We start from the raw sequence: 16,449 nt of genomic DNA on the forward strand, positions 1-16,449 counted from the left end.
AGATGCAGAACACATTCTATTTGTCATCATCCTATTTAGCTTGGCTCAGTAATGAGATGGCACAAATCGGAACAGCATTTGAGAGACGGCCAAAAGGACTATGTTGAAAAACATTTTTTAGGAAGTCTGTTAATGACTGGAAGGAACATTTTGCTTAGAGGTGAGACAAACAACCCGTTAGCAAAAAAAAAAGCTCTGCTCTCCTGCATGTGAAGCAGAGGTGAACTGCAGAGGATGTGGATCTTTGAGTAAATCACCAGATGTTTAATTTAATGACAGATATGGTGTTAAAAAGGGTGAATAACGTCAACTAAATCACTAGGCTTGGTCCCCGAGTGTGGCAGCCAAACAGCCTTTCATAAAACCCTATTTGCTCCATCAATGACTCGAGCTCGCCCACTTGCCTTGTTGTGCTGCACTTGTAACGCTCACCAATTCCATCTGTCTCTAGCTTCAAATAACGAGTGGGGTTCTGTCATGTTTACACAATGAAACAGGAGAAGAGGGAGCAGCGCAGAGGAGGGGGAGGAGGAGGAGGAGGAGGAGGAGGAGGAGGAGGAGCAGTGAGTTGTGATGACATGGAGTCAGCCTCCTTTGCTTTGTCTGTCAGGCTGTAGCAAGCTGTTGTTTTTAACATGATCTTAACACTGTTTGGGTCATATGATAATCATCTTCCTATGACCCACATGAACTAACAATAACATAAGTTGCACCATGACCACAAACCAGAGAAACCAAACTATAGCGCTGGTGAAACTGTGCATGTGTACATTGTACATGGCCCACGTTCAGTTGTAGGTCACATGACCGCATGGATCACAAGTGGAATACAACATGTGTGGGCGGTGTACTGTATGTCAACATTAAACTGAAGCTTACTCTGATCAACTATCATTGGTCAAGTAAAGGTAACTTGACTGGCAACATTTCATTAAGCTATTATAATAATGATGAAATTCAAATCAAGAATACGGAGTTGAGCATCAAAATGTATTGCTGACCGTGGAAACTAAAGGTTCACGTAGCCTGCTAGCTTTTCCAGAGCTTTCAACTACATCTCATGGTCTCTGCCACTGGATGGAGCTTGCTCTGTTGTCATGGAGATACCCTAAGTTGTTGTCACATGACCTGAAGTGAGGAACTTCGGAACTACGGAACTGTCTCCATGACAACTGAGCAGTTCCACATTCCATACCTCACATGGTGTCAACTGAGATATCGCCATGACAACTGAGGAAACTCCATCCACTGAAGAACAAAAGCTAGTAGTTTGTTTTCCTGTTTGCTAAATAAATACATCATGTTAAACATAGATTACAAATCGTGTGAATTGGTGAAATAGTGTTAAAATAGGGGGTTTTATATCAAGATTTTTTTACACCATGTTTGGCTTAAATTGGCCCTTTTGTGTCATTTCATTGTCATGTTTGTGGTTTCACTGTCAGTGTTTGAGTATTTAAGTTTGAGTGACACATACAAGGACTCTCATAATGTTTCCTCTGTATTTAGTGTAAGAAAAAAGGCACTTTTTCAAGTTGTGATTAGATATTTATAATAGTGGCTTTCCTGCACAGCATGCTGTCTGTTATGTTTCACTATTGTGAACAATTGCTGTTCTCCCACAGCTTTTTAATGTATTATTCACTTTCATTTTGTCTCCGATTCAAATGATGAGGCTAATTATTTCTGAGGCTATGCAAGAAGTTAAGGTACGTGTAGAAGGGCAGGAGAATAGTTGACTTTCAGACACTTGTTTGTCCAGCCTCAATCAGGTGCCTCTGTGTGAGGTCTCTGAGGCCTCCTTAATAACATTCAGCCATCTGCTCAGGTGCCCAGAACATTTGAGCTTTTTTCCCTTTGAGACATCAGCAACCCTTTCGTGTTGCGAACCAGCACTAATAATCAGTTGATGAATTGTTCAGTTGTGGCTCACGTTACAGTGACAAAGATGCTGGCATCACTGCTTTCCTCTATGATTAAAACAGGCTGTTTACTTTACATGTCAAACAGCCACACTGTGACAGTGTTGCACGGGAGATTTATGCACAGCAGTGCTCTTTGCTGGTAATTAAAGATGAAAATATAACATCCCTCAAGCGGCATTTGTACCTTTTTTTACTACCATGTTAATGAAATATTAAAAAAAACAATACGTACTCTTTGTAAGTAGTCACTTCTTGTTAAATAAAGCTTGATGCTGTGGCTGTTGGTATTAAAGTGCAAATACTTGATAGAAATTCATGTCAAAATTATTTCTTCCTCACCACCAGTCAGGTTGCAGAAGTGTAGCAACAAGGCTGTCAATTTCCTGTCACCAAATTTGAGGTCTACAAATCAAGTCTTGATTTGGGTCAGTGAACCCGAACACAACAAGGGGAAAAACTATTTCCTTTCCACATTTTAGATCTCCATAAAACACAAGAATACAGAATTTCATGTGACAGTCCTGTCCTATCGTGCTGTCATTGTCACTGTCTAACAGAAATAAGAAGGAAAACACTGATTGTCATTCAGTTTCTATGCTCTTAGAGCCTAATGACCACATACTCTGCAGGACCTGCTGCACCATGACAAGCTAATTAGCCAGCGAGACTAAGAGCAAATTATAATGACACTGTGTTAGTGCTGTGCTAATGTGCTAGTGATGCACAAGGGTGCTTTCTCTCCCTCTCTTCTTCTTTCACTGTCTTTTTTGCCTTAACAATGGCGTGTTCAAGACCAATTAAAAATAGAGACCCGTCTCTGCAACTCTGTAAAGGCCAGGGCACGGTTATTGTCTAAGGTATTCAGAGGAACAGATTTATTATTATTCCAATGTAGGCCACCTTCACCTTCCATTACAATGATGGCTGAACATGGAGAACATGGAGACTGGGATGAAAAATGAATAAGTAAAAGATGAAGTGTTCATGCTGCAGATGCTACATACATTCATGCTGCTGTTCTTCAAGAACGGGGGGCACACTTGCACACTTTACTGCATATTGTTTGTAATGTATACACCAGGTAGACATAGAAGAACAATGCATGGAACATAGAAGACTAAAGGTCTTTTGTCCAATGTGAGTAGTGCCATATCTGTATATTCAAGAAAAAACATTCATAATTTCACTAATAGGAAGCTTAAAGACTACTAAATTCATGTGGTACCTTCTCTGAAAGTCAGACTACAAATTAACCAAACCTAAACCATTGTTAGGCTAAAGCTTTGCAAATCTAATATCTGGTCAGCATTGGTTCTATGCAATCTATCAAGAGTTTTCTACAAGGATAAAGACTTTTCCAGCAATTGTAAATTGACAAAAGCACAGGTGCAGCTAGACATTAAGCGATCCAGAATAACAGCATTAGTGGTATAATGAGCTATACAGAGAAAACCATGGACATACGAGAAGGTCACAGCTTGTGTCAGTCCATATGGGAGAACAAGTTCCTCCAGCTAAGAGCAGAAGCTGTTGGCAAAATGGTGATCACTAAAGAACTAAATGTTTTAACTTTCTAGCATCTAAACATTTAAGTAAAACCAAAACTTTTTTGGTGGCCACAGGAACCCTGGGATTTCTAGTGAAGCAATTGGTCTTGTGCATTAAAGCCAGTTTTTCTGGGCATAACTTCTCTATTATCCTGAGGAAACAGGAAAAACATAATGACCATAATCCACTGAAAGACTAACACAGTGATATACAGTATAAAATCCTGCTTTTATGAAACAATCAAACTTAATTTAGAAATGACAGCTTTTTAGGATTAGAACAATATGACAAGACCACATCCTAATGCCCTCATTTCCTGTAATGTCTTTGGAGTCTATTTTTGTAATCATTATCTACTTCACCACAAACTCTGAAAACCTCCTTCTGCTTTCTACAGAGAACAGTGACCAGAGACAAATGTCAGATGAATCTAATAAACCCTTTTCTATTGCATTCATGCTTCCTTGTTTGACTGTGTGGATAGTTCTCCAAAAAGCCCAACCAGCATCCAGTGTGCAAATATGATATGATGTCTTAAAGACAAGTGATTTGTACATTTTCTTTATCCTTTGGTTCCTTCTGTTTAAAAAAGTAAGAAAGTCTTCTTACTGGAAATACAGTCTGATATAATTTAGTTCACACAAATAGGGTACTGTCTAATCCTAATCATCAAAGTCTATAGGCTGAAGGTATTTAGATTAATTATGAGTGATGGTCTGAGCAGAGGATATAATTTGCAGTAATGACTAGCGCTCATTATTTCTCCTCCATTCAGGTCCTGAACTCTGTGAAAATCATTATGTGGGGGAAATCAGAATGAAGGGGCGCTCTTTAAACCCAAACCCTCCAGGTCTCATTTGCTAATAAAATTCACAGAGGTCACTGCCGCAGAAAAGCACTGCTGCCGCTTCGGAAATGTCAATGAAGACAGGGCTATTCTCACTGTCTGCCACCAATCAAAAATGCTCTCGCTGTGAGGGTTAGGCTGTTAATGTGAACAGCCGTGGCCTCCACTCAATTTTCCAGAACTTTCCCTGTGTCCTTTGAAACATGAAAGGAGCCTGATAAAGTAACACTGAATAAGCTTGGGCTCTCCATATGAAGGACCTGCCAGGTTTCTTTGACAGTGTCAAACAGATTCACCCAAAACCATCCATCATGTGGAATACACTGCAGCTCTGTCATTTTAGTCAGGTGGAACAACTGACCCTCATTATGTTCCATGGCAGCATCCTTTGTTGCTGCGTGTCAATCAACAGCGATTCTTAATGGCTTAATATGTCATCTTAATATGCAATACGCACTATTGGCGCTCCACCGCAATAAATGGGTCATATAATGGCCCATTTGCCTGATACAAACCCATTAAACAATAGAGAGTGTTCATGTGAGTTACCTAGCTGCATCATTAGCCCTGATTGTACATACCATGCACACTAATGGGAAAAGATACAGTATGCAAATATGTCCTCCATCATGACAATGCAGAGTGCTGCCATAATCCTGTTTATAGTAGTGGATCCAATCCTGTTTGGTCAGACCACCGTACACATCTTGACCCCACAAACACGCTAAATTGAAAATTGCAGTCTGTCATCCCCAGGAATTAATTCATGAATTGATCAGACATTGTAATTTGTTGTTGTGTTTCGTCCCCCAATCATATAATGGGGTTTCTCCTTAACCTCACAACCTTGCCAACACCATGCAAGGTGCGATTTTCACACAAAGTTGTGAATGGATCAAAAGCAATTAGCTTATTTTCGCAACATGGGGCCCCTCCCTCCTCAACAGCAAATCCCATCTTTTGCTGATGTGATTTAAATTCTGATTAAATTTCTGACGTCCTTCACTCAGTGGGTGTTCTCTCCCCTGATATTTTAAGTGGTTAGCCTTCTCCTCTCGCAGCTGAACGGCACATACAGGACCATGAACTATATTGGTTAACCAGTTAAGGAGGATGGTCTTTGTCAATGCATTACCTTCTAATCAAAATGGTCAAACAAGTTGTCCTTTGCAATGATCCGTGTTATCCATATGCAGTAGCCGCATGCTAAGAAAGACACCCTACTGGGTTCAAGAGTGAGCTGCATTTGCATGAATGCATTATGAACCTGACAAGAAAGAACCAGAATGAGAGAGATTCACCGTCACCCTATGAAGAACCTCATTCTGCCAATCCTTCACTATTGTCTAGGTGTCATTATCGACTAAGGGTGTGCTATTCAAACAAAGGCCTTGTGCGACACAGAGACAAAAACATTCAATTTCTTTCCCGGAACATATTTAGAGAAGACATTAAGAATACAACAATAAGTCATTTAGCCAGAGCTACATTTGCTATTGTGCCTAGCATAATACAAAAACCCTAATTAATCTCAGTTAGAGGACCTTCTTTCTCCTCCTCCTTCTCCTCTTGCCATTATTCCCCAGAACGAGTCTCAGGGGAGAGTCAGGGAGCAGCAGCCTACTGCTGGCAACATCCATGACACCATCAGAGAAGAGGCAGCCTCTGCACCAGCTGGGGCTCACTAAAAACAGCTTCCTTCTTAATGGCATCTGGACACACCCCGCAGCACCACACTCAAGTCAGCTTCATCTTCTCTGAGACAACTGTACCATGTTGGAGAACTTACAACAACAGGAAACTAGAGATGGCAGTTTTTTTTAAGAGATAATACAATTGTCTTTGTTTCAAGTGTGGTAATTCTTTCTTCAGATAATACGCAGTCCAAGACAACATCTGACTCTGACAGAAGTGCATCCAGCTCCATTCTCCAAGGCTGAATGAGTGTTGTCTTGGCTGAGATGGTTTTATTATCATTGTCCAGGACAGATGAGGCTTGTTGGTAATAACAGGACTGACAGTGACATTTCTGCCGGGGGTTTCTCCAGTTGGCTCTGGAGAGGAAACACACTGGGGAGTGCCCAAGCAGACATGCAGAGCCTCAGAACTGGGCTGAGCCACCCTAAAGGAGCCAAAGCATGCAATCAGTGCAGTGCGGAGGGATAAACAAGACTACTCTCTGTCCAGACGTAGCAATTAGGTAGGGAACGGATTGTCGTAAACAACCAAGAGTTTCGGGCACGGCTTGTCTCTTCTTCATGTGACCAGAGGGCTTGTTTTTTTTTTTGTTGCTGCGCTTCATTTTGCTTTCCCGTTTCTGTGCTCTTTTATTTACATGTTATGATGGAATCGGGCCAGTTTGGTCTTTGGCTACAATATGAGCTTTGGAGGATGAAGGAGAGTCCTCAGTGGGCTGATGTCAAGTTCTGCTCAAGGCCTCTCATGAATATGTCGTCTACACTTACCACACTTACAGAGCATCTTAATTCAAGATGTTTCCTGTTGATATCAGAAGACTTTGATACATGTTTTTGCAGGTAGATGCTATATAGATTCAGGTCTAAATGTTTATTTATCACACCATTTCTAAAAACAAGAATTCATATTATTGCATAGTGGAGCTCAGGCCTAGTCCAATTTTTCATACTAACAACTTCTCTTGACACTTGCATGAAAATTACAGTACCAAATATAGTGGCATTTAAAACATCCGGAATTCTGCTAAATCCTGGATTATGTTTAAAGACTAACCATCTTTTTTGTGGTTACGGTTAATAAGAAGTTACATCAATTGCAGGCCTTTGAGACAAAAAAAGCATTCTGAGTTTTTCCTTACTTTCCATCTTACCACATTAAAGACGAACTACTTCCTGCATTGCCGAGAAGGTTTTAGTCGTCATTTAAATCATTCGTTCACAGGCACATTAAGAACACCCTTATTTAAACAGTCTACGTACTGTCTACAGCCAATTTTAAAGGTGTTTGAGGTTGCAATACCTTATGTTCAGAACAATCTGTTCTGTGAGTATGATAAGGTCGTTTTACGAAGATTCATAAGTACAGGTTGAGAGTGAGAGAGCAATCAGAGGTGAGATAGCTTTTCCACCAGTGTGGCTTGAACCTAAATGCATTTCTACCCATAAACCCCCTCTTCAGTAGCCCTAAAACAATTTCAGCCGTCAAGTACACTACATTTCACATCCCTTTCAGTGCGGTCAAAGAGGAGAGATTACAATTTCGTGCAGCAGGTTGAGTGCTCACACTGAGAAATGGAGAAAGAGCTGCAACCTGTTAATTACACACGATTCAAGACGCATAGGTAGAAAACAGGCCTATCTGAAGGGTACTCAGACGAGGAAGCACAATCAGGGACACCTCTTAACCAGACATTTTAATCAGATATGTTAAATTTAGACCATGCGTGATGTGTTAATTTGTAGGTCAAGGCTTTTCCATATTTCGCTGTAACCTTTGCCCAGCCTCCATGTGTCTCGATATTAATCAATTGCGATAGAAAAAGTAGACACTTCCCCCTCCATGGAAAGTAATTTCTCTGGGGCGGTTCAACACACATCATCCTGATGTACACGCAAACAGGTCTGGGTACTGGCTGCTTGAAATTAGTGAGGGCCTGCTAATTAATTCTCCCTCTGTCACTGGGGGGGCCCAGTGCAATCTATCTGTGATGCAGCCTTTGTGAGATTAGGCGTCAGATAGGGGAGGAAAACAATATCCATTAGTTTGCAACGCTACCTTTGTTATAACACGAAAAAAAAGTCATTCCATTAGTCTAATTCCTTAGGTGCCTTCTGCTCAGTGGCAGTGATATCTCTGCATTTCAAATCAAATGAAAAGCGATCAATGGAACATTAACAAGACAAATTGTGTGCGACAGACACAAAATGCAGGGAAAGCATTTTAATGAATTTCGATATGTGGCTGACGAAAACACTTCTTTAATTAAAGTAGATATTGTGAATATTTTGATGATGATCAAATATTGCTTTAGTCTCAGTTTGTCTGTCTGTCCCAAATATCCAGTGTAGTGGATACTCATGTGGAAAGAATTTGCTTTGACATCTCAAACTGATAATTAAAGAAAGGAATATACTGATGGAAGAAGGATGTAGGAGTATTGTTTTAAAGTGTATGCTTACAAGATGAAATAGTGACCAGCTGTAATCATTATTTATTCGTCTCTAACATGAAATAGTTTACATTCTGCCGTAGTGTATTCTAATTATAGTCAAACTTACAGCCTAAGCAGAAAAGTGTCTCATGTAAACACCTAAATCATCAGACTGAAGTGGCCATACAGAGATAAATTTCACTTCACTTAAAAACTTGTCATGTAAAAGCTCTGTCAAATTAGTTTAATATTTGGAAGGTTTATAATAATTGTGCGTATAGCTCACTTGAGCCAAGTAATAAATCACTTACCTACCACAGTACAATATTCTATTTTATCTTATACTTTATATTATTTCCTATTTTACTCCCATATTTTAGCTTCTGAACTGTGTTGGATTCTAGGTAGATTCTTCTTACTGAGCTTTTTTTTCTATAAATATTAGTATGAGCACTCTTGGAGGAAAACTGAGAGCAAGAAATTTAATTGCCAACAGCTGCTTCACTCCATTTGTTGTGCAATATGACAATAAGGAACTTGAACTTTTGACTGTTTTCAAGGATACTCTCAGTCATGGACTTCTCATCCTCTTCCGTGCAATTAAGAGGAGCAGCATATTATGACCCTCTCTCTAAATGGAGCCTCTGTGTTAAATAATGGGGCCAATTTTTTTGATTTGATATGTTTTTCATGAGTGGTGTGAATTCCATTTTAGCGAGTGGACTCCTCCTGCTTAGAAAATAGCATTCCTCAATGTAAAAGCAATCGTCAGTGCAGAAGACTGTTTCTTACACATAACTGACACTCAGTTTGACACTGTCTGACTGTTGCAATGATATATTCTCTGTATGGTGATGGAATCATTATTTCTCCTCCTCACACGCCCGTGTCACTGTCCTTACCTGAAGGCATCCATGGATCTGATGACGGCTTCTCTCTTGTACTGGCCTGCTCCCAGTCAAGGTCATCGTCTCTGCCTTGGCTGTATCCACAGGCTGCCAGCGGCTTTTCAAAGTTACAATCGCCTGTGACAAAGGGAAGAAATGTACATGGTTACACAGTTTTTCCATTAACTTGCTGCTCAAATGAATGAATATATAAATTGAATTCTTCTCTTTTTTTTCCCAGTGGTATTCATAATGAAATATGCCAGACAATGAGATGCATTTAAGTGAGACAGAGTGAAGGATTACTGTAGTAGGCGAGGCACAACATACATTACCATCATTAGCAACACAGCAGTCCAATTTCACAATGACAAGTATGAAGTGTCCAAACTCCATCATCGTTAGGTATTATGTTCCAAAACTGCACCACCATCAGGGACAAATTGATTTATTTTCCTTGCCGACCACAGAACTTTGCTGTTCATGCGCCCTTACTCCACAGAGCCACTCTAATCCTTTTTACAAGCTGCTTGCAAAATGACAGCAAGCAACCATTAGGGCCAGGCTTCAACCAGGCTTGGCGTGTGATCGATTAATACAAATATCCCTTTATTCCTCGCACCTTAAAGGCCACACAGAGAATGTGAGAGTTGAGCTTCTTTTCCCCCCAAAGTGCTTTTCAATCCACTCATAAATCTACAAAAAAGGCGTGTCAAAACAATATGTGGCTGGAAAGAAGTTCATAGTGAGTAAAAAAAAGAAAAAAAGTGAAATGTAAGGGTGGCTTTTGCACAGTAGGAAGTCGTTTTCAGAGAACACAAATGACTTAGTGGAGAGGAGAACTGGACAAAACGATATTAGGCTGTACTTAATGATTAAATTCTTTGCTGATAACACATGTACAGTATATCATCCTGTTTCTTGCCAGAAATGAATCCAAATGCTGAATCTGAAAGTATTACTTGCCCGTTGTTAATACGTTTCTAAACACAGATGACATACACATTTTATTGCCTCTTGGAGTGTCCTTTGAGCCAGAATCTATGCCAGGCCAAAACTAATATCTCATCTCCTACAAGCTCCCTCTGACATTCTGCTGCATAAAGGCTACCAGCTGGGGTTTTTGTTTTTCCATTTATCTCTCTGGTGACATTTACAGTACACGTGCAAATGAGTGGCCAAACAAGGAGAACACAGGATAATTAATACCCAGCTCCATCGGGCAGCTGCTAATGATATATTTGCTGCTTTGTCTGTTTTTTGAGGGGGTGGACATAGAAACAGGAGTGATTGGTCAAAGTATCACAGGTGAAAAGGTTGAAGACTTTAGGCAGTTTTGAAGTGAAGAAAAACAACCAGCCCTCTTGCAGGCATTGTGAAAAACATTACTTGTGAACTTGCTAGTTAATGTTAGTTTATCTCAATTCTTTCATTAAATGTCACTATTATGCCCAATGATTAATCAATTCTTGATATGTTTTGTTATCACTGGTACATCTACTCAAATGCTGTTCTTCATCATAGTGTTGAGGTACTTTTACTTGAGTATTTCTATTTTATACTTCTACCTAATTTCAGAAGCAAATAATGCACTATTTACTCCACTACATCTATTTTAGTTACTGGGTGCTTTTCAGATTCAGATTATTAATACAGAATACAACTGACAAATAAATGATTATTATTTTTTAATAGATTAAGCTGATCAGCTGCAACGTTACTTGAATGTATGACTGCATGTGCTTGTTGCACCACTAGAAAGCTACAGTATACTGTAGAGCTCTATCTTGATATCCATGAACATATGCAGCATCTTTACTTGATGTAAAAGAATGATTATGTGGTATGGAAGTGTTATTACAGAATCGTTCTATTAGTTTCTATCTATATATAATTTTTTTTACCTCCGAGCTATTATGCTTAGCTCATTAGCATTCTTTAACAGCTGTTAACTTCCATTTTATGATGGAGAGCACATTCTGTGGAGGCTGTTAAGCAGTGCATCAACCTGGAGCAGCACAGTACACAGCCTGTACAACCTGTGATGTTAATTGTTGATTTCAACGATGTGAAGCAGTATTAACAGGTGGCTGAAAACTTATTCCCAAGTCTAGCTTTAGACTCTGGGTGAGGAAATTTGAAGGAAAAACCCTTGTGAATCACCATCAACATGCCCAGCATACAGTAGGAAGCTGTGCTTGTTCACCATCACCCTGAAGTGACTGTGCAAAACTCCAGCATGCATGTGAGTACGAGGGCGGTGCTGAAAAAGAGCACACACTTGATGCTCAGTCAACTTTCTGAGTATGTAAATACAAATGTCTGTGTCGCCAAGATGCAACTTGGAGAATATTAGCATGACTCTTTGGCTGCAGTGATATGGGGACTGGCTCTGTTCCATCAATATTTTGACTCAATAGTTCCAAGATCTGTTGCCCTGTGCCACCCACCATCCTCTCACAGCATGGCGGAGCTCACACAAACCCAAAGAGGTGGCTTTTATTTGTGTTTGATATTCAAATCGATGGCACTGGCAAGGAGCGAAATGCAGTCCGAGTCGGTGGGTGACAGCAGCGGAGGGAGAATTTCAAACACTGAAGAAAAAAAAAGCCATCAAAAAGAATATGCACTAAGCAGAGCCCATTTCTTATTTAATTTAAGAGTATAATTTTTTTTTTTTTTTTGAAAATGTCAACTCTGTGTTTAATAATAAATCAGGAAAAGTGAGGTTTCAGTCTGAGACGTTATCCTCTTCACAGACATCATTAACAGATCTGTTCTATTAATGACTCTCTTGTTGCTCAGTTAAATTGAATTCAAAAGACGCTCAGAAAAAAAACAACAACTTTGTTTTGCTCGCATTCATTTTCATAAACTGGCAATAGGTTAACAAAATATAATAATAATAATAATAATAATACATTTTATTTATAGGCGCCTTTCAAGGCACTCAAGGACACTGTACAACACAGTTAAAAACAAACAGTGAAAAAGCAAGTTAAAAATTTAAAAAACCAAGGGGTGGAAGATCTGCAGAGTGATGTTACAGTGAGTAGGCTTGTTTAAACAGGTGGGATTTGAGGTGAGATTTGAGGGGGAGACCAGAGAGAAGTGAGTTGCAATAATCCAGACGGGAGGTGACCAGAGAGTGGACCAGGATGGCGGATGGCGGGTGACATTATTGATGTGTGTTTGAAAAGACAGAGTGCCGTCAAGGACGACACCCAGATTTTTTACTTATATATACACCAATGCTTTTCCACTGGCCACCTGCAGTTCAACCTGTAGCTGTAACCTGACTTCATAGCAGTATGTAATGCTATTAAAAGCCTCGATTTTCAGCAGAATAATTACAAACACAATCCTAAATAAGAATGTGGTGATAAGAATCCTGATTACATTGTATAGTCTCTTGGTAACCATGTTTTTTTTTTATTAATTCTTGATAGACCTGAAAACAGTGGGAGGAACAAACCCTTAGTCTACTGATTTTTCAATATTGAAGAACCAACCAACATTCTTCGCTTTAGCTGAACTATTTTGACCATTAAGACAGGGCAACAGGGTGTCAACAAGCAATAAATCAATTTGCATTGGTTTGATTGTTACATATGGCTCTTGGTATCAGACTTCAGTACTGGAACATTCTCCAATAACGCCAGCACTGTGTTATCGATCTACTGTAGAAGTGCTTTGCCGTTAGGTAAAACATTAAAGCATCTTGTTCTACAGAAATTACATGTCACCCTAAGCCTTCTTAAATGTGTGACTTTGCCATTGTGGATGCCATAAATCATAAACAAAATATCACAAATCACATGTTGCGTGCCGTCAATACAAACGGCTGCCTCAGACTCAAGCGATTGTACACATGAATGCAGATGAACGCATCAATCAATAGCATCATAATAGTCCTCATCTCTGTAGGAGGTTTATATCGCTGCCAGTGTGTGGCAGAACCCTCGTATAATCAGCCTAGACAGCTGCTGAAATAGATATCCCAACGAGAGGCTGCCAACTCTCTGAAGGAGATTTAACTTTCAATAAAAGCTTCTATGAGGTGTGGGTAGTCTGGGACTACAGATGAATGTGCTCCACCCTGTCAACATTCCCCTTTCAAGAGAAGCAGGCAGCTTGAAGCTAAAAAGGTGGCCCCAGATATGTCATGAAACAATTTATTCCTGAGTGAGAACACACAATAGTCTTTATATTCTCACACAGAGTGCATTTCAAAGAAATCTATCCATCTTTACTGGACTAAGCCAGAGGCCAGAATCAATACCTCAACCCCTCAATGCTGGAGCCAATTTCTCCTAAAGATTTTCAAGTCAGACTTAAAAGGCCTTTTGTTATTGCACCTGTAACAAAAGTAAACTTTAGGCATTAAAAGCTGTGCGTGTGTGTGTGTGTGTGTGTGTGTGTGTGCGTGTGTGTGTAGTTTGGTACTGTAGAGGAATCGCATGCACACAGTCCTCTTTCTGAATGCCAGGGAATAAGTGTGGTAAGAATTGTACGGTACAAATAGAATTTGTAAGGCATTGAATGAAAAAGGTGTTTTGAACATGATCAGAATAAATCTCCTCGGTGTGGTTGTAATTGACTTCGCTCTGTTCTGTTTTAGAGCATTTTTGGGTGCTTCTTTCTTTACATTTGCGAGGTTGTTTTACTTTTGTAGATTGCTGAAGTATTTAATAAAAAAAAATATGGTTGTTTAGCATCACATGTAGGAATGCTGATCTGATGCCAACAGTTGTTTCAGGTCATTGACTCTCGTGCTTATACCTTCAATATGAAGCCACATGTTAGCTTAGCTTGGCATAAAAACAACCAGGTAGCAGTGAGTGCAAAAATGATAGGTTGTGGTTTTACAGTATTACAGTATTTGTGGCTTTTGTTGAGCAGGAAATAATAAAAAGAAGACTGGAAAGCTTCTAGGCAAAACATGAGCTCAGGATTTTGCCTTACCTTAACCTTAATGATAATTAAATAATCATTTAGTAAATAGTCATTTTCTACCCAGTAGCTTTGAGGGTTACATATAGCATGTTACAAAGCAAGCAAATTAGCAACAGCACCATTAGTGTGGTATGCAGTGTAGTTTGTATGGCATCAGATAGGATATCCTCTCAGGGAGGAAAATTAGCCCTTTTCCAGCATCACCACTGCTTCTGTCCCAGTGGCAGATATCATTGCTGCAAGACCTCCTTAGCCCCTCTGCCAATTCTGCAATTACCAGCTTTCCAACCTGCTCTGTCTGGCTAGGAAATCGTAGGTCTGCTCTTTGCCCCAATCTGCCTTAATGTCTGCACTTGTTTTAACAAACATCTTGTCTGCTGGCGTCCCCGCAGACTGAAACCACAAGGCAATCTTGGGTAATTTAAAACCAATGTCGACTATCTCACTCCACCACCACCAGTTCAGAGCTCCAGAATCCTGCAGCTAAGCCCCTTAGGGACTGATAGGCCTTTTCACTCTGGCCCTATTTCACTTATCTATTGGCAGCTCCTGCCAAGTCCTATCTCTGCACTGAATTGCATGTATATATACTATCTGTTTGGGGACTTTGAACTGTGGAATGGGATTTAGACAATCAATCTCAATATCATTATCAATCACGTCTTGCTGTTCACCACATTGATTTGAAGGGAAATAAAGAAGTTGGAGTGGAGATTTCCACTGATAATCTGCCCGTCTGAGCCATGCACTTGTCAGCAATGTTTTGCAAAACAAAACAGACAAATCACATCTAATGTGACGGAACAAAATCAGGACAAAAAGAGAACATCGCATTTGTAAGTTAAGATAGTGGGATGCATCTGATCATGTATGAAGCTGTGAATATTTTGATGTAAAAATACTGTGCACAAATTCATTACAGAAAAAAACACTGGCACTATGTGTAGCTCAAAACTGTCTCATTATAAAAACCTCTTTGCCTTTTGTCTTGTCAACCAAATATCAACTTGATGAATGTGCTTTACATCAGGAGTACAACATTGTTCCTGATCAAATCCACCCTTGTGCATGGTTAGATGTACATTGAAGATGACAGGCAGCCATCTCCTTAGATATGCTAAATTTTGACAGATGATTTTCAAGCTATGTGCCAGCACAGGGGCTTGACGTTCTTTTCCACTGCGCCTGTCAAGAACTTCCAGTAAATGACTTCAAATCCATCTCCATCTCTGTATAACATGCCAGGCACCAATTAAGATGAATATGGAATCTAACTGAGAGACGTGGAAGATCCTCATTGTCATTTCTCCCTAAGCAATAATATGAGGACTTCAGGTTTGTCTGCATATAAGTATCCTGTGGTAATAACACTAAACATTTTTATAATTTAGAGTAGGTGCATTTTGAAACACGGCTTACCACAACTTTTCAGGGAGGTTAAGTTCAAATGATATAGGCACTTCAGAGGATCATTTACGCAAAAAAAAACTAGGTGAGCTCCCAAATGTTGATCAGATCAAGACCAGATTAAATAAAGACTGAGGACAACCACCTGCTGTGCTCGGTGGTTAGTTTGCAGACAGGTGGCTTAAGCACATCCAAACTCTGACTTGACAGCAACAAGACTGGTTAACAATGGTTTCTGCTGCTATTGTTCCCAGCATCCTCATTCTTGTCTCTATCCACAGAGAGAGACACAGTCTGTCTGTCTCAGTGCCTCTGCCCTCTGGAGAGAAAGAGGGAGAGAGAGAGAGAGAGAGAGAGAAATATGGCTATTTCCTATTCCACGTTATGCCTGTTGATACACTGAATGGCAGAGTGAAAACAGGCTTGTTTGGCTTCCTATTTTCCTGTGTTCAACATGCCCCCAGAAATGATATGGTGACTGAGCATAAAAGGCGCTCTATTAAAATCACTGTTTATTTGTTGCACAAGTTAAAACTGCACCGAGGAGAAGATGCGTTTTGATCAGTGAGGTGAGGAAAAGCTGAGAAAACTTAGACTGTCAAATATCCTAAATGAAAAAAACAAAGAAACATGCTGTTGTATCTGAATGCTCTGCTGCTGCTGATGTGTATCCTGGGCTGCAGAATCAACTTGTGAAGATGGTTTAAAGTGGAATTAACCCTGTGTATTGACAACACAGTTGTAGCTCGA

The 16,449-nt window shown here is 39.9% G+C and overlaps 1 protein-coding gene across 1 annotated transcript in view; it reads right to left on the reverse strand.

Moving 5' to 3' along the window:
- The window catches only part of LOC139214775 (receptor-type tyrosine-protein phosphatase mu-like), a 143,774-nt gene that overhangs the window by 98,469 nt on the left and 28,856 nt on the right, over nucleotides 1-16,449 (reverse strand). Inside the window, exon 2 of the mRNA XM_070845697.1 lies at nucleotides 9,352-9,474. Within this exon, the coding sequence (XP_070701798.1) occupies nucleotides 9,352-9,474 (123 nt within the window). The remainder of the gene's footprint in view (nucleotides 1-9,351; nucleotides 9,475-16,449) is intronic.

Source organism: Pempheris klunzingeri, chromosome 15 (genome assembly GCF_042242105.1).
Source record: "Pempheris klunzingeri isolate RE-2024b chromosome 15, fPemKlu1.hap1, whole genome shotgun sequence".
In the NCBI taxonomy this organism is placed as follows: domain Eukaryota; kingdom Metazoa; phylum Chordata; class Actinopteri; order Acropomatiformes; family Pempheridae; genus Pempheris; species Pempheris klunzingeri.